The sequence below is a fragment of the Pseudoliparis swirei genome, chromosome 13 (assembly GCF_029220125.1).
Source record: "Pseudoliparis swirei isolate HS2019 ecotype Mariana Trench chromosome 13, NWPU_hadal_v1, whole genome shotgun sequence".
In the NCBI taxonomy this organism is placed as follows: domain Eukaryota; kingdom Metazoa; phylum Chordata; class Actinopteri; order Perciformes; family Liparidae; genus Pseudoliparis; species Pseudoliparis swirei.
The window spans coordinates 22,167,862-22,186,294 of record NC_079400.1 but is presented as its reverse complement, the minus strand read 5'-3'; the positions used below and the strand labels follow the sequence as shown (position 1 = coordinate 22,186,294).

Genomic DNA, 18,433 nt, shown 5'->3' with positions numbered 1-18,433 from the left:
CATAATCAGATCTCTAATGTTTTATTGGAACAATAAATATCTCAGACGTTTCTACATGTGACTCCAGAGTATTATTACCTCTAATTATTATCATATATATATTATAACTAATATATATATATTAGTTATAATATATATTATTATATATATATATAACATCTATATAGTAACATATATATATTATAATAACTCGTATATATACAAGTTATTATATATATATATTAGTGGTGTGAAAAATACTGCGTTAACGCGTTATGATTAAATTACAGGATTAGTTAATTTTTTAAAACTTATTTAACCCCCCCCTGTCCCCCGTCCCCTGTCAACAACCCTTCTCGGCTCGGCAGAGCTCCGACGCCGGCGCGCGCGTAGCTCAGCCGCGATGCGCGCGCACTGATTAATTTTAACATTTGTAATCCTTTCACAGCCCTAATATATATATGTTACTATATAGATGTTATATATATATATATAATAACTCGTATCTCCAGGTCTGTTTGATGTATTTTAACCTTCAGTGGATTGGTCTGCGTCTCGGTCACGTGACCAGGTCATGAGTTCTACATGAAGTCCTTCAGCCTGGACCCTAGACCTGGATCTGGTCTTATGGGTCCCATGAAGTAGTCCTTCAGCCTGGACCCTAGACCTGGATCTGGTCTTATGGGTCCCATGAAGTAGTCCTTCAGCCTGGACCCTAGACCTGGATCTGGTCTTATGGGTCCCATGAAGTAGTCCTTCAGCCTGGACCCTAGACCTGGATCTGGTCTCGTGGACGTTGCTGGCGATCCGTCCACTCGGTGATGAGGCGGTTGGCGATGGTGTGTTTAGGAGGAAGCCAGAGGACGGGGGGGTCCCCGGTCCTAGGGGGGGTCTTCACCTGCAGGGCGCAGGTGATTTCCTCCAGACTGAACCAGCGAGCGTCCTCCAGCTCCGTGTGGTCAACGGACAGCTGTGAACAGACAGCCGGTCACATGACATAACCGTGGATATACACACGAGATGGACTGAGGGTGGGCGGGGCTAACGGTCAGCTCACCTGAGGGTGGGCGGGGCTAACCGAGGCGTGGAAGCCCATCATGAAGGAGCTGTGAGGAAACGGCCAGTGCTGCGAGGAGCTGTAGGAGACCCCGCAGACCTCCAGACCCACCTCCTCCGCCACCTCCCGGCTCAGAGTCTCCTCCACGGTCTCACCTGCAGTGCCCCCAGAGAGACAGACAGGTACACAGACAGGTCTGTCATGGCGGACTTTAGCTGTGAGGCCCCTTTTAGAAGTTCACAATGGTGACGTATGCAGATGACACCACACTCGCTCCTCGCTGCCTCCTGCCCCTCGCTGCCTCCGGCTATGACAACAGACAAACACAAGGGGAGTCTGAATCTGTGAATATCTTTCCACCTTTACTGAACTTTGTTTAGTCGTGTCCCTGAAGTCTACACCAACTGCGGACCCCTAGTGGTCACCCTTTATACTGCAACTGCTGACCCCTGGTGCACCGTAGACGGGTAGGACCGTAGACAGTGGTGCAAGACTGCCATAGAACAGGTAGGACCGTAGACGGGTAGGACCGTAGACGGGTAAGACCGTAGACGGGTAGGACAGTAGACGGGTAAGACAGTAGACGGGTAAGACCGTAGACGGGTAGGACCGTAGACGGGTAAGACAGTAGACGGGTAGGACCGTAGAAGACGGTGGGACCGTAGACGGTAAGACGTAGACGGGTAGGACAGTAGACGGGTAAGACAGTAGACGGGTAGGACCGTAGACGGGTAAGACCGTAGACTTGTAGGACCGTAGACGGGTAGGACCGTAGACGGGTAAGACCGTAGACTGGTAGGACCGTAGACGGTAAGACCGCAGTAGACGGTAAGACCAGACTGGTAGGACCCGTGAGAGACGGGTAAGACCGTAGACTTGTAGGACCGTAGACGGGTAGGACCGTAGACGGGTAAGACCGTAGACGGGTAGGACCGTAGACGGGTAAGACCGTAGACTTGTAGGACCGTAGACGGGTAGGACCGTAGACGGGTAAGACCGTAGACTGGTAGGACCGTAGACTGGTAGGACCGTAGACGGGTAAGACCGTAGACTTGTAGGACCGTAGACGGGTAAGACCGTAGACGGGTAAGACCGTAGACGGGTAGGACCGTAGACGGGTAAGACCGTAGACTTGTAGGACCGTAGACGGGTAGGACCGTAGACTGGTAGGACCGTAGACTTGTAGGACTCACCCAGGTCACAGAAGCCGGCCAGGGCGCTGTACATGCCCTGAGGAAAGGACGACTGGCGGCCTAACAGACACCGTTTCCCATCAGACACCAGGATGATGACTACCGGAGACATCTGAGGAAGACCAGGAGGAACCGGTCAAAGACCACTTCGCTCCAGACTGGTAACAAGCTGGTTTGAACCTGTTTTACAGCTATTTGGATCTAGTTTAAATCTGGTTCAGGTCTTTCATTACAAATTAGAGGAGGGGTCAAATACTCAGGGGTAAGATTTGGATTTTGAGGGGATTGCAAATACAGATGCAGGGTGGTGTATACACACTTACAAGTAAAAGATAATTAAGGCGGTGCCGGGGTTGTTTTGTTGTTGTTTTTTTATTTATTGTTGTTTGTGTTTTGTTCTGGAGGAGGGGAGGGTATGTGTGTGTGTATGTATGCGTATGTATGTCTGTGTGGGTGTGTATGGGTATGTATATGGGTGTATATATATGTTTGTCTGACATTTTTGCAATTGTTTTATGTTTATATCACAAACAAATAAAAAATGTTGATGAAAAAGAATCTGGTTCAGGTCTAGTTTAAACTTGGTTCTGGTCTCGCTATTTCAGGTCTCCAGGTGGTTCAGGTCTAGCTAGTCCAGGTCTCCAGGTGGTTCAGGTCTAGCTAGTCCAGGTCTCCAGGTGGTTCAGGTCTAGCTAGTCCAGGTCTCCAGGTGGTTCAGGTCTAGCTAGTTCAGGTCTCCAGGTGGTTCAGGTCTAGCTAGTCCAGGTCTCCAGGTGGTTCAGGTCTAGCTAGTTCAGGTCTCCAGGTGGTTCAGGTCTAGCTAGTCCAGGTCTCCAGGTGGTTCAGGTCTAGCTAGTCCAGGTCTCCAAGTGGTCCAGGTCTCCAGGTGGTTCGGGTCTAGCTAGTTCAGGTCTCCAGGTTGTTCAGGTCTAGCTAGTTCAGGTCTCCAGGTGGTTCAGGTCCAGCTAGTTCAGGTCTCCAGGTGGTTCAGGTCTAGCTAGTTCAGGTCTCCAGGTGGTTCAGGTCTAGCTAGTTCAGGTCTCCAGGTGGTTCAGGTCTAGCTAGTTCAGGTCTCCAGGTGGTTCAGGTCTAGCTAGTCCAGGTCTCCAAGTGGTTCAGGTCTCCAGGTGGTTCAGGTCTAGCTAGTTCAGGTCTCCAGGTGGTTCAGGCCTAGCTAGTCCAGGTCTCCAGGTGGTTCAGGTCTAGCTAGTCCAGGTGGTTCAGGTCTAGCTAGTCCAGGTCTCCAGGTGGTTCAGGTCTAGCTAGTTCAGGTCTCCAGGTGGTTCAGGTCTAGCTAGTTCAGGTCTCCAGGTGGTTCAGGTCTAGCTAGTTCAGGTCTCCAGGTGGTTCAGGTCTAGCTAGTTCAGGTCTCCAGGTGGTTCAGGTCTAGCTAGTCCAGGTGGTTCAGGTCTAGCTAGTTCAGGTCTCCAGGTGGTTCAGGTCTAGCTAGTCCAGGTGGTTCAGGTCTCCAGGTGGTTCAGGTCTCCAGGTGGTTCAGGTCTAGCTAGTCCAGGTCTCCAGGTGGTCCAGGTCTCCAGGTGGTCCAGGTCTCCAGGTGGTTCAGGTCTAGCTAGTTCAGGTCTCCAGGTGGTTCAGGTCTAGCTAGTTCAGGTCTCCAGGTGGTTCAGGTCTAGCTAGTCCAGGTGGTTCAGGTCTCCAGGTGGTTCAGGTCTCCAGGTGGTTCAGGTCTAGCTAGTCCAGGTCTCCAGGTGGTTCAGGTCTCCAGGTGGTTCAGGTCTCCAGGTGGTTCAGGTCTAGCTAGTTCAGGTCTCCAGGTGGTTCAGGTCTAGCTAGTCCAGGTCTCCAGGTGGTCCAGGTCTCCAGGTGGTCCAGGTCTCCAGGTGGTCCAGGTCTCCAGGTGGTTCAGGTCTAGCTAGTCCAGGTCTCCAGGTGGTCCAGGTCTCCAGGTGGTCCAGGTCTACCTTGGGGTAGTAGGTGATGCCGGAGCTGCTGCAGACTCTCTGACTTCCTGCCTGGTTGCGGCGGGTCGGCTCGCCGGTGGCGCTGCAGAAGCCGCTGGTTTGATGCCAGCGCAGCAGAGCCTGACCCTGAAGGACAGGACCAGATCAGGACCAGGATCAGGACCAGATCAGGTACCAGATCAGGTACCAGATCAGGACCAGATAAGGTACAAGATCAGGACCAGATCAGGACCAGATCAGGTACCAGATCAGGACCAGATCAGGTACCAGATCAGGACCAGATCAGGTACAAGATCAGGACCAGATCAGGTACAAGATCAGGACCAGATCAGGTACAAGATCAGGACCAGATCAGGTACAAGATCAGTACAAGATCAGGACCAGATCAGGTACAAGATCAGGACCAGAGCAGGACCAGATCAGGTACAAGATCAGGACCAGATCAGGTACAAGATCAGTACAAGATCAGGACCAGATCAGGTACAAGATCAGGACCAGATCAGGTACAAGATCAGGTACAAGATCAGGACCAGATCAGGTACCAGATCAGGACCAGATCAGGTACAAGATCAGGACCAGATCAGGACCAGATCAGGTACCAGATCAGGACCAGATCAGGTACAAGATCAGGACCAGGATCAGGACCAGATCAGGTACCAGATCAGGACCAGATCAGGTACAAGATCAGGACCAGATCAGGTACAAGATCAGGTACAAGATCAGGACCAGATCAGGACCAGATCAGGTACAAGATCAGGACCAGATCAGGACCAGATCAGGACCCTGTAGTTTCATTCTACATCAACAGAGCTGTGTGTACTACATGTCGTACACACATGATATTCCTTTATTTGTCCCACAGTGGAGGAATCTCATCTGTAGTACACACAGTACACACAGTACACACAGTACACACAGTGCACACAGTGCACACAGTGCACACAGTACACACAGTACACACAGTACACACAGTACACACAGTGCACACAGTGCACACAGTACACACAGTACACACAGTACACACAGTACACACAGTGCACACAGTACACACAGTGCACACAGTACACACAGTACACACAGTACACAGTACACACAGTACACACAGTACACACAGTGCACACAGTACACACAGTACACACAGTACACAGTACACACAGTACACACAGTACACAGTACACACAGTGCACACAGTGCACACAGTGCACACAGTACACACAGTACACAGTGCTAGTTGTAGTACACACAGTACACACAGTGCTAGTTGTACTACACATAGTACACACAGTGCTAGTTGTAGTACACACAGTGCTAGTTGTAGTACACACAGTGCTAGTTGTAGTACACACAGTGCTAGTTGTAGTACACACAGTACACACAGTGCTAGTTGTAGTACACACAGTACACACAGTGCTAGTTGTAGGACACACAGTACACACAGTGCTAGTTGTAGTACACACAGTACACACAGTGCTAGTTGTACTACACACAGTACACACAGTGCTAGTTGTACTACACACAGTACACACAGTGCTAGTTGTACTACACACAGTACACACAGTGCTAGTTGTAGTACACACAGTGCTAGTTGTACTACACACAGTACACACAGTGCTAGTTGTAGTACACACAGTACACACAGTGCTAGTTGTAGTACACACAGTACACACAGTGCTAGTTGTAGTACACACAGTACACAGTGCTAGTTGTAGTACACACAGTACACACAGTGCTAGTTGTAGTACACACAGTACACACAGTGCTAGTTGTAGTACACACAGTGCACACAGTGCTAGTTGTAGTACACACAGTACACACAGTGCTAGTTGTAGTACACACAGTACACACAGTACTAGTTGTACTACACACAGTACACACAGTACTAGTTGTAGTACACACAGTACACACAGTGCTAGTTGTAGTACACACAGTGCTAGTTGTAGTACACAGTGCTAGTTGTAGTACACACAGTACACACAGTGCTAGTTGTACTACACACAGTACACACAGTACTAGTTGTACTACACACAGTACACACAGTGCTAGTTGTAGTACACACAGTACACACAGTGCTAGTTGTACACACAGTACACACAGTGCTAGTTGTAGTACACACAGTACACACAGTGCTAGTTGTAGTACACACAGTACACACAGTGCTAGTTGTAGTACACACAGTACACACAGTGCTAGTTGTAGTACACACAGTACACACAGTGCTAGTTGTAGTACACACAGTACTAGTTGTAGTACACACAGTACACACAGTGCTAGTTGTAGTACACACAGTACACACAGTGCTAGTTGTAGTACACACAGTACTAGTTGTAGTACACACAGTACACACAGTGCTAGTTGTAGTACACACAGTACACACAGTGCTAGTTGTAGTACACACAGTACACACAGTGCTAGTTGTAGTACACACAGTGCTAGTTGTAGTACACACAGTACACACAGTGCTAGTTGTAGTACACACAGTACACACAGTGCTAGTTGTAGTACACACAGTACACACAGTGCTAGTTGTAGTACACACAGTACACACAGTACTAGTTGTAGTACACACAGTACACACAGTGCTAGTTGTAGTACACACAGTACACACAGTACTAGTTGTACTACACACAGTACACACAGTACTAGTTGTACTACACACAGTACACACAGTGCTAGTTGTAGTACACACAGTACACACAGTGCTAGTTGTAGTACACACAGTACACACAGTGCTAGTTGTAGTACACACAGTGCTAGTTGTAGTACACACAGTGCTAGTTGTAGTACACACAGTACACAGTGCTAGTTGTAGTACACACAGTACTAGTTGTAGTACACACAGTACACACAGTGCTAGTTGTAGTACACACAGTACACACAGTGCTAGTTGTAGTACACACAGTGCTAGTTGTAGTACACACAGTACACACAGTGCTAGTTGTAGTACACACAGTACTAGTTGTAGTACACACAGTACACACAGTGCTAGTTGTAGTACACACAGTACACACAGTGCTAGTTGTAGTACACACAGTGCTAGTTGTAGTACACACAGTGCTAGTTGTAGTACACACAGTACACACAGTGCTAGTTGTAGTACACACAGTACACACAGTGCTAGTTGTACTACACACAGTACACACAGTACTAGTTGTAGTACACACAGTGCTAGTTGTAGTACACACAGTACACACAGTGCTAGTTGTAGTACACACAGTACACACAGTGCTAGTTGTACTACACACAGTACACACAGTGCTAGTTGTACTACACACAGTACACACAGTGCTAGTTGTAGTACACACAGTACACACAGTGCTAGTTGTACACACAGTACACACAGTGCTAGTTGTAGTACACACAGTACACACAGTGCTAGTTGTAGTACACACAGTACACACAGTGCTAGTTGTAGTACACACAGTACTAGTTGTAGTACACACAGTACACACAGTGCTAGTTGTAGTACACACAGTGCTAGTTGTAGTACACACAGTACTAGTTGTAGTACACACAGTGCTAGTTGTAGTACACACAGTGCTAGTTGTACTACACACAGTACACACAGTGCTAGTTGTAGTACACACAGTGCTAGTTGTAGTACACACAGTACTAGTTGTAGTACACACAGTGCTAGTTGTAGTACACACAGTACTAGTTGTAGTACACACAGTACACACAGTGCTAGTTGTACTACACACAGTACACACAGTGCTAGTTGTAGTACACACAGTGCTAGTTGTAGTACACACAGTACTAGTTGTAGTACACACAGTGCTAGTTGTACTACACACAGTACACACAGTGCTAGTTGTAGTACACACAGTACACACAGTGCTAGTTGTAGTACACACAGTGCTAGTTGTAGTACACACAGTACTAGTTGTAGTACACACAGTGCTAGTTGTAGTACACACAGTGCTAGTTGTACTACACACAGTGCTAGTTGTAGCACACACAGTACACAGTGCTAGTTGTACTACACACAGTACACACAGTACACACAGTGCTAGTTGTAGTACACAGTACACACAGTGCTAGTTGTAGTACACACAGTACACACAGTGCTAGTTGTAGTACACACAGTGCTAGTTGTAGTACACACAGTGCTAGTTGTAGTACACACAGTACACACAGTGCTAGTTGTAGTACACACAGTACACACAGTGCTAGTTGTACTACACACAGTACACACAGTGCTAGTTGTAGTACACAGTAGTTGTAGTACACACAGTACACACAGTGCTAGTTGTAGTACACAGTAGTTGTAGTACACACAGTACACACAGTGCTAGTTGTAGTACACAGTAGTTGTAGTACACACAGTACACACAGTGCTAGTTGTAGTACACAGTAGTTGTAGTACACACAGTACACACAGTGCTAGTTGTAGTACACAGTAGTTGTAGTACACAGTACACACAGTGCTAGTTGTAGTACACACAGTGCTAGTTGTAGTACACACAGTACACACAGTGCTAGTTGTAGTACACTGTAGTTGTAGTACCCACCTTGGCCACTAGAGGAGCTGCTGGTTCAGGCAGAAGAAAGAACGCCTTCCTCAGATTCATGAAACGTCCTCCACACTCTTGTTCTACCGCAGCTTGATCCAGTTCTCCTAGAACCCAGACCAGAACACTTAGAACCCAGAACACATGGTGCATTCAGGGACCCACAGTCAGTGTAGACCGGTGCATTCAGGAACCCACAGTGTTCTTACCGAGGTCCAGACAGAACTGGAGCTGGTTCTGTTCAGAGGAGCCAATCAGAACCGACTCTTGCAGCAGGGTTCTGTTGGAACCGAGTCTCTCCAGGATCAACTGCACGTCTGGAACACACAGAAAGCTCCTCGGGTTACGGTCAGTGGCGGCGCAGTTTAAATATCACTCAACAATGAGAAGAAAAGAGGTTTTGAGTAGAATATTGTAGAAAACAAAGCTTGATTTCAAGAACACAGCGTGCTCAACACGGTCCAATAACAACTATCAACACACTGTAACTTTAGCATGAGAGGTTCAGAGCAGCTTTAAGGAACATGGGGTTGGGTTTCAGAGGTTTACAGAATAAAAGAGTTTCACCCTCACATGAAAGAGGTTCAGAGCAGAATAGAGCCAGAGAGACCACATGTTACATTGGGGACAGAGCAGAGCCACTACTGTAAAGACAAGTAGCTCCTCTCTTTAAAGTGGGCAAACGTCTCAACTCTAATAAGACAGGGTTAGCTTCAGGCTGTTAGCGAGTTAGCGTCATGCTCTTAGCTAGATAACTGCGGCAAGATTCGTGCTTTCCACTTGTCTGCAGCTCTTTAGACTCCTCCCCCCGTTGTAGTCCAGAGAGTTTCAGTCCCTTTGGAACAACAGACAGAGGAAACTAAACAGCATTACTCACTGAGCCTCCAGCTGACAGCTCCGTTAGCTACCTGCTCGCGTAGCTCTGCTGAGGGAACGCCGGTCTCTGATCTGCTGAATAGTCCAGTCACGTGAAATAATAAAACGATGTCATTGGCCAATGAGCGCACATTTTTGCGACCCGAGATTCACGTTTCATCCGCCAATGAGAAGCCGTCCTTACCGAAACGACCGTGAAATGTTTACTCGATGCCGCACACACACGTTAGATCGCCTCGAAAAAGGGGAGGGGCTTCTCTCCGTGATAATGGCGATATATTATATTTTTTCACATTAACTTAAGTGGTTGTTGACAGGCTGACGGTCTCCCACACACATTTAGCGCGTCAACACGGTATATTTACTATTCAAATGATTTGGCATATAATGTTTTTTGACAGGATGTATATATTTTTTTTTCTTCTTTTTTTTTTTTCATCTAAAAATTGTAAGAGGGGCGGCGCCCTAGCGCCCTCTATGGACGAACCGCCACTGGTTACGGTTCTCTCTGAGGTTCTCCATGTGAGGTTCTCTTTCAGAGTTCTGGCTCTGTACCTGTGATTGATTGATTGATTGATTGATATATTTATTTGTCGTTTGCCAGAGTACAGGTACAAAAGCATCGAAATTACAAGAAAGGGTGGATGAAAGATTACAGCATAACATGAGGGAAGAAGGCGAGAAAAAACACCAACCCCCCGACTATGCCCGAGAGGTACAGTGTGGGAGCAGGAAAAAAACACCTGAGCACATAAGCACATACATTTTAGACATGACTTGCAACGAGTAGGAAGGGGGGAGGGGGGGTAATCCAACAACTGGGTGATCTAAGCCCATCCATTGGGGGCAGAAGGTAACCAGCACCGACAAGCAGCCAGCCGGTCCGGCGCCAACACAGCAGCGCCAGCACAGCCCCGTCCGGTCACACTGGAGGTGTGTACTGGTTCTGAGGCTCTCTACCTGAGGCTCTGTACCTGTGGTTCTGAGGCTCTGTACCTGTGGTTCTGAGGCCCTGTACCTGAGGCTCTGTACCTGTGGTTCTGAGGCTCTGTACCTGAGGCTCTGTACCTGTGGTTCTGAGGCTCTGTACCTGTGGTTCTGAGGCTCTGTACCTGAGGTCCTGTACCTGTGGTTCTGAGGCTCTGTACCTGAGGTCTTGTACCTGTGGTTCTGAGGCTCTGTACCTATGGTTCTGAGGCTCTGTACCTGTGGTTCTGAGGCTCTGTACCTGTGGTTCTGAGGCTCTGTACCTGAGGTCCTGTACCTGTGGTTCTGAGGCTCTGTACCTGAGGTCCTGTCCCTGTGGTTCTGAGGCTCTGTACCTGTGGTTCTGAGGCTCTGTACCTGAGGTCCTGTACCTGTGGTTCTGAGGGTCACTGGGCTGAAGGTTCCCTGCTGGCAGCGCTGCAGCAGAGGATCCAGACGGTGGAACAGGAACATGTGAGCGTTCTGCAGCGCTGCAGCACACGCCGAGTCATCCTCCTTCAGCCGGCTCACATACCTGACCATCAGTCAATCAATCAATCGGTCAGTTAGTCAGTCAATCAATCAGTAAATGAGTCAGTAATTCAGTAAATGAGTCAGTAATTCAGTAAGTCAGTAATTCAGTAAATGAGTCAGTAATTCAGTAAGTCAGTAATTCAGTAAATGAGTCAGTAATTCAGTCAGTAATTCAGTAAGTCAGTAATTCAGTAAATGAGTCAGTAATTCAGTAAATGAGTCAGTAATTCAGTAAGTCAGTAATTCAGTAAATGAGTCAGTAAGTCAGTAAATGAGTCAGTAATTCAGTAAGTCAGTAATTCAGTAAATGAGTCAGTAATTCAGTAAGTCAGTAATTCAGTAAATGAGTCAGTAATTCAGTAAATGAGTCAGTAATTCAGTAAGTCAGTAATTCAGTAAATGAGTCAGTAATTCAGTAAGTCAGTAATTCAGTAAATGAGTCAGTAATTCAGTAAGTCAGTAATTCAGTAAATGAGACAGTAAGTCAGTAATTCAGTAAATGAGTCAGTAATTCAGTAAGTCAGTAATTCAGTAAATGAGTCAATAATTCAGTAAATGAGTCAGTAATTCAGTAAGTCAGTAAATGAGTCAGTAATTCAGTAAGTCAGTAATTCAGTAAATGAGTCAGTAATTCAGTAAATGAGTCAGTAAGTCAGTAATTCAGCAAATGAGTCAGTAAGTCAGTAATTCAGTAAATGAGTCAGTAAGTCAGTAATTCAGTAAATGAGTCAGTAATTCAGTAAATGAGTCAGTAATTGAGTCAGTAATTCAGTAAATGAGTACTGCACCTCATCCTGGAGACGAAGTTGGAGCAGCAGCGAGTTGATAGACGGGAGATTTTCAGACGTCTCAACATGTCTGTCAATGAACCCGTAGCCTAGCTTAGCATAAAGACTGGAAACATGGGTAATTGTTAGCCTAGCTTAGCATAAAGACTGGATACATGGGTAACTGTTAGCCTAGCTTAGCATAAAGACTGGAAATATGGGTAACTGTTAGCCTAGCTTAGCACAAAGACTGGATACATGGGTAACTGTTAGCCTAGCTTAGCATAGCATAAAGACTGGAAATATGGGTAACTGTTAGCCTAGCTTAGCACAAAGACTGGATACATGGGTAACTGTTAGCTTAGCATAAAGACTGGAAATATGGGTAACTGTTAGCCTAGCTTAGCACAAAGACTGGATACATGGGTAACTGTTAGCCTAGCTTAGCATAAAGACTGGAAACATGGGTAATTGTTAGCCTAGCTTAGCATAAAGACTGGATACATGGGTAACTGTTAGCCTAGCTTAGCATAAAGACTGGAAATATGGGTAACTGTTAGCCTAGCTTAGCACAAATACTGGATACATGGGTAACTGTTATCCTAGCTTAGCATAGCATAACGACTGGAAATATGGGTAACTGTTAGCCTAGCTTAGCACAAAGACTGGATACATGGGTAACTGTTATCCTAGCTTAGCATAGCATAACGACTGGAAATATGGGTAACTGTTAGCCTAGCTTAGCATCAAGACTGGAAATATGGGTAACTGTTAGCCTAGCTTAGCACAAAGACTGGATACATGGGTAACTGTTAGCCTAGCTTAGCACAAAGACTGGCAGCAAGGGTAAACTGTTAGCCTAGCTTAACTAGACAACTGTGTACTGTACATAATAACACTGTGCGTCGACTGTATACATAACTGTTATATATATATTGTTAACTGTACTGTATAAATATATACATAACTGATATATATATTGTTAACTGTGTACTGTATAAATATATACATAACTGTTATATATATAAATACATAACTGTTATATATATATTGTTAACTGTGTACTGTATAAATATATACATAACTGTTATATATATAAATACATAACTGTTATATATATATTGTTAACTGTGTACTGTATAAATATATACATAACTGTTATATATATAAATACATAACTGTTATATATATATTGTTAACTGTGTACTGTATAAATATATACATAACTGATATATATATTGTTAACTGTGTACTGTATAAATATATACATAACTGTTATATATATAAATACATAACTGTTATATATATATTGTTAACTGTGTACTGTATAAATATATACATAACTGTTATATATATATAAATACATAACTGTTATATATATATATTGAAACTCTACTGTATATACAAATACATAAATGTGTTGTATATATAAATACATAACTGTTGTATATATATATTGTAACTCTACTGTCGATATAAATACATAACTGTGTTGTATATATAAATACACAACTCTGTGTTGTATATATATATATTGTAACTCTACTGTATGTATAAATACATAACTGTGTTGTATATATAAATTAGTGCTGTGAAAAATAACGCGTTATGATTAAATTACAGGATTAATTAGTAATTTTTTTTTACCGCATTTAACGCATGCGCAGAATGAGCTTTCAATCCGTCTGTTGTCTCTACAGCAGCGTGTCATTCTGTCTCTAGTGTCGCGTTAACGGTCCGTGTACGTTTTGTTAGTTAGTTTTTTCGTTTCATTCCAAATACGGAATACGGAAATCACGTGGTTTTTTCATTTTCCGTCTGAAACCAAAAACGGAAAAACGGAATACCACCTCCGTATTTCGTTTCTGCTGTCTGAAACCAAAAACGACAGAACGGAAGTGCTTAAAATGAAAGTCAAAATAAAAGCCAGTGATACATATTAACGTTAGAAGAATATTAGTCAATATAAAGAATAAATCATTAAACGGGGATATTTTAACGATGCAAACACATAGCAGGGTAACGTTAGAAGAATATTAATTAGTCAATATAAAGAATAAATAATTAAACCTGGATATGTTAGCGACAGTGGTGACGACGGGAAGTTTAATATTCATGTACACAGCAAGAATCACCTTCTCACTTAATCGTTGCATTGTTTGATGCAGCACAGTTCCTAATATAGATGAATCAAAGTAATGTTTCTGTGCAGAGTTGTTGTTATTATATTTATATTTCCACCTCATTCTGCTGTTTCTTGGACGAGCACCGCAGAGTAACACATTTATACCACTAGATGGCAGTATACCTGTTATTGATACATATGTATTTAATGCCGTTTATTTCCTCTGATATTTAATGTTCATGGTTAATTTCCAACATACTTGTATACATCATGTATTTACTTGTTTTATTTGGGACATTTTGGAACTAAACATTCCCACATGGAAGAGTGAGGATATGATGACCACGAGGCAATACATATTGACAATTGAAAAATAAAGACAGTTGATTTTTTCTTATTAAGCAGCCTTCAGTTAGCACCCAGTCACAGCACCACCTGTGCTTCACCTGTAACCTTCATTACTACATCATCATCACATCAACGGTTAATGGGGACAAGTTTTTTGTTTTATGTTTATATGTATGTGTATGTCTATGTATAGTGTGTGTGTTTATGTGTATGTATGTGTGTGTATTTTTGTATGTGTGTATATATGTATGTATATGTATATGTATGTGTGTGTGTATATATATATGATTCTTTGAAATAAGTATTTTCATGAAATCATAGGTTAGGGCACTTATAAACTCATTAGCTTCAGCCTCGACCCTTTCGGTCAGCCACTTTCTTCTTTTGTTGAATTATATGAATTATTTTGCTGATTGAAATAAAATAAATCAACATGTAACCTGTTCTGTTGTGACTCTGCAGTCTTAGCCCTCTGACTACATCACATCATCATCATGTAGTCCTCTGGTCTCCAGAAGGATGGAGCTCTGTGTTGTGTGTGAACATGTTCTGAGGAGTTGACTCCATGAGTTATTGTATCAGACTGAAACATGGAGAGCACAGCTCCTCACATCTCTAACATGTCTCACATAGTTTATAGTAGTGATTGTTAGGCGGTGTTGCCTGTGTTTAGCCGTATGGCTATATCTCTACATGTACATTTAGATAAGCCATATTCAGCTCAGAGCCTTCTTTAGCTCCAGGGTCGCTACAAAATGAAGTTATGAATCTTAACCCTCAGTCAAATTGACGTAATGTTATCTTTTAATAAATAATAAACTATTTGTGCTCGTTAGATCCTCCAAAACCTAATTATATCTCATGTTTAGCCGCTACGGAGACGTCAGAGCCAGCGGAGCATTTCAAAAAGTCCTGCCGAGATCAGGCTGCTCTATATATACATATCATATACAGGACTGTCTCAGAAAATTAGAATATTGTGATAAAGTTCTTTATTTTCTGTAATGCAATTTAAAAAACAAAAATGTCATGCATTCTGGATTCATTACAAATCAACTGAAATATTGCAAGCCTTTTATTCTTTTAATATTGCTGATTATGGCTTACAGCTTAAGAAAACTCTAAAATCCTATCTCATAAAATTTTAATATTTCCTCAGACCAAGTAAAAAAAAAGATTTATAACAGCTGAGTGTTTGTCAAGGCTCAGGAAACCCTTGCAGGTGTTTCGAGTCAATTAGACAATTCAAGTGATTTGTTTAATACCCTACTAGTATACTTTTTCATGATATTCTAATATTTAGAGATAGGATATTTGAGTTTTCTTAAGCTGTAAGCCATAATCAGCAATATTAAAAGAATAAAAGGCTTGCAATATTTCAGTTGATTTGTAATGAATCCAGAATGCATGACATTTTTGTTTTTTGAATTGCATTACAGAAAAGAAAGAACTTCATCACAATATTCTAATTTTCTGAGACAGTCCTGTATATATACATATATATAATATAGATCAGGCTTCTCTCGGCGGCCGCACAGCACGCTGAGCGCCCGGAGCTCAGAGGTCCCGCGAGCAGGACCTCAAATCTCCGTTGCATAACCTTATTAGGCTGAATCTCGATAAACCGACCACAGATTTGATGCTTAAACGACTAACTTCTCGGCTGAAAACATCCCTAAATTACATTCCGTGACTCAACTACAGTAGTATTTAGAATGTACAGACAAGAATGCATTATAAACACTGTTCGTCTACAGATCCAAGTGCTAGGGATCGATTGCTTCTGTCTTGCTCTCCGACTTGACCAATCCTGTTCAACAATGAGGTTCGGACCGCCCAGCTCATTTGAATATACGGACACGTAAATGTCACACATAAATAAATGAAGAAATACGTGTGGACACATAAATAGAGATATGAAGAAATTAAGAAATACAGAAATACATTTATTTAATGATGTCCTGTTGAGTTATAACTTATATTTATTAATTTCTGTATTTATTTCTGTATTTATACATTTATTCTTGTATTTATTTATACATTTATTTAAGCATTTATTGATTTATTCTTGTATTTATTCATGCATTTATTTATTTATACTTAAGTCATTTTAAGTCCTCCATACTGTGCACCCCTGTGTATGAATGTATATATCCGTCTTTTGTCAAAAATCTTTATGTTCTCACAAAAATATACCGAGAATATCGGTAATATGTGATTAATCATGATTAATCCACAGAAACCTATGATTAATTTGATTAAAATATTTAATCGTTTCACAGCCCTAATATATATATATATATATATTGTAACTCTACTGTATGTATAAATACATAACTGTGTTATATATATAAATACACAACTCTGTGTTGTATATACACTACCGTTCAAAAGTTTGGGATCACTTAGAAATGTCCTTATTTTTCAAAGAAAAGCATTGTTTTTTTCAATGAAGATAACATTAAATGAATCAGAAATACACTCTCTACATTGTTAATGTGGTAAATGACTATTCTAGGTGAAACGTCTGGTTTCTAATGAAATATCTCCATAGGTGTATAGAGGCCCATTTCATCATCACTCCAGTGTTCTAATGGTACATTGTGTTATCGCCTTAGAAGACTAATGGATGATTAGAAAACCCTTGAAAACCCTTGTGCAATTATGTTAGCACAGCTGAAAACTGTTTTGCTGATGAGAGAAGCTATAAAACTGGCCTTCCTTTGAGCTAGTTGATTATCTGGAGCATCACATTTGTGGGTTCGATAAGACTCTCAAAATGGCCAGAAAAAAAGAAGTTTCCTGTGAAACTCGCCAGTCTATTCTTGTTCTTAGAAATGAAGGCTATTCCATGCGAGACATTGCAAAGAAACTGAAAATGTCCTCCAGCGGTGTGTACTACTCCCTTCAGAGAACAGCACCAACGGGCTCTAACCAGAGCAGAAAGAGAAGTGGGAGGCCCCGGTGCACAACTCAGCAAGAAGACAAGTACATTAGAGTCTCTAGTTTGAGAAACAGACGCCTCACAGGTCCTCAACTGGCAGCTTCTTTAAATGGTACCCAAAACGCCAGTGGCAACGTCGACAGTGAAGAGGCGACTCCGGGATGCTGGCCTTCTAGGCAGAGTGGCAAAGAAGAAGCCATATCTGAGACTGGCCAATCAAAAGAAAAGATTGGTATGGGCAAAAGAACACAGGCATTGGACAGAGGAAGATTGGAAAAAGGTGTTCTGGACAGATGAATCCAAGTTTGAGGTGTTTGGATCACACAGAAGAACATTTGTGAGACGCAGAACAGGTGAAAAGATGCTGGAAGAGTGCCTGACACCATCTGTCAAGCATGGTGGAGGTCATGTGATGGTCTGGGGCTGCTTTGGTGCTGCTAAAGTGGGAGGTACCAGGTCAAAGGGATTTTAAATAAGGAAGGCTATCACTCCATTTGGCAACGCCATGCCATACCCTGTGGGCAGCGCTTGATTGGAGCCAATGTCCTCCTCCAACAGGACAATGACCCAAAGCACACCTCCACATTGTGAAGAACTCTTGAGGGAAGAAGCAGGCAGCTTGCTGTCTGTAATGGAGTGGCCAGTCACCAGATCTCAACCATTGAGCTGTTGTGGGAGCAGCTTGACCGTATGGTCCTCAAGAAGTGCCCATCAAGCCAATCCAACTGGTGGAGGTGCTTCAGGAAGCGTGGGGTGACATGTCAACAGATTACCTCAACAAATTAACAGCTAGAATGACAAAGGTCTGCAATGCTGTCATTGCTGCAAAAGGAGCATTCTTTGACGAAAGCAAAGTTTGAAGAAAAAAATGAATACTTCAAATACAAATCATTATTTCTAACCTTGTCAATGTCTTGACTATATTTTCTATACATTTTGCAACTCATTTGATAAATAAAAGTGAGTTTTCATGGAAAACACGAAATTGTCTGGGTGATCCCAAACTTTTGAACGGTAGTGTATATATATACATATTGTAACTCTACTGTATGTATAAATACATAACTGTGTTGTATATTTATATATTCGTAACTGTGTAGAGTTCAGAGTAGTACCTGCTTCTCTTCCGGACCTTCTCTTCTTCGGTGGTGTTTCTACCCGCTGCAGGAAACACGAAGAAGAACACAAACTACACAAAAGAGAACACGTGATCA

General features: G+C 43.0%; 1 protein-coding gene across 2 annotated transcripts; it reads right to left on the bottom strand.

Annotated features, from left to right (window-relative positions):
* Positions 1-238: 238 nt before the first annotated feature.
* On the bottom strand, positions 239-18,409 carry nudt13 (nudix (nucleoside diphosphate linked moiety X)-type motif 13). Of its 2 annotated transcripts, XM_056429085.1 has the most exons (9): positions 18,335-18,409; positions 11,824-11,929; positions 10,894-11,036; positions 8,869-8,976; positions 8,660-8,766; positions 4,152-4,277; positions 2,230-2,341; positions 1,037-1,191; positions 239-949 (listed from the first exon to the last, which is right to left on the bottom strand). In XM_056429085.1, exons 2-9 carry the CDS (start codon positions 11,889-11,891, stop codon positions 749-751), a joined length of 1,020 nt encoding a protein of 339 aa, XP_056285060.1. In that variant the 5' UTR covers positions 11,892-11,929; positions 18,335-18,409; the 3' UTR covers positions 239-748. The 2 variants fall into 2 exon arrangements, with proteins under 2 accessions (XP_056285060.1, XP_056285061.1); XM_056429086.1 differs by lacking the exons at positions 239-949; positions 18,335-18,409 and having other exon boundaries at positions 1,076-1,343; positions 11,824-12,723.
* Between the last annotated feature and the right edge of the window lie 24 nt (positions 18,410-18,433).

Excerpts from the sequence above, each read along its gene's own strand:
- nudt13 (XM_056429085.1), bottom strand. The coding sequence starts at position 11,891 with ATGTTGAGACGTCTGAAAATCTCCCGTCTATCAACTCGCTGCTGCTCC. Across the intron at positions 8,767-8,868 it reads CCAGTTCTGTCTGGACCTCG|GAGAACTGGATCAAGCTGCG; the intron begins GTAAGAACACTG and ends TCTGGGTTCTAG. Across the intron at positions 1,192-2,229 it reads GGCCGGCTTCTGTGACCTGG|GTGAGACCGTGGAGGAGACT; the intron begins GTGAGTCCTACA and ends GGGGCACTGCAG.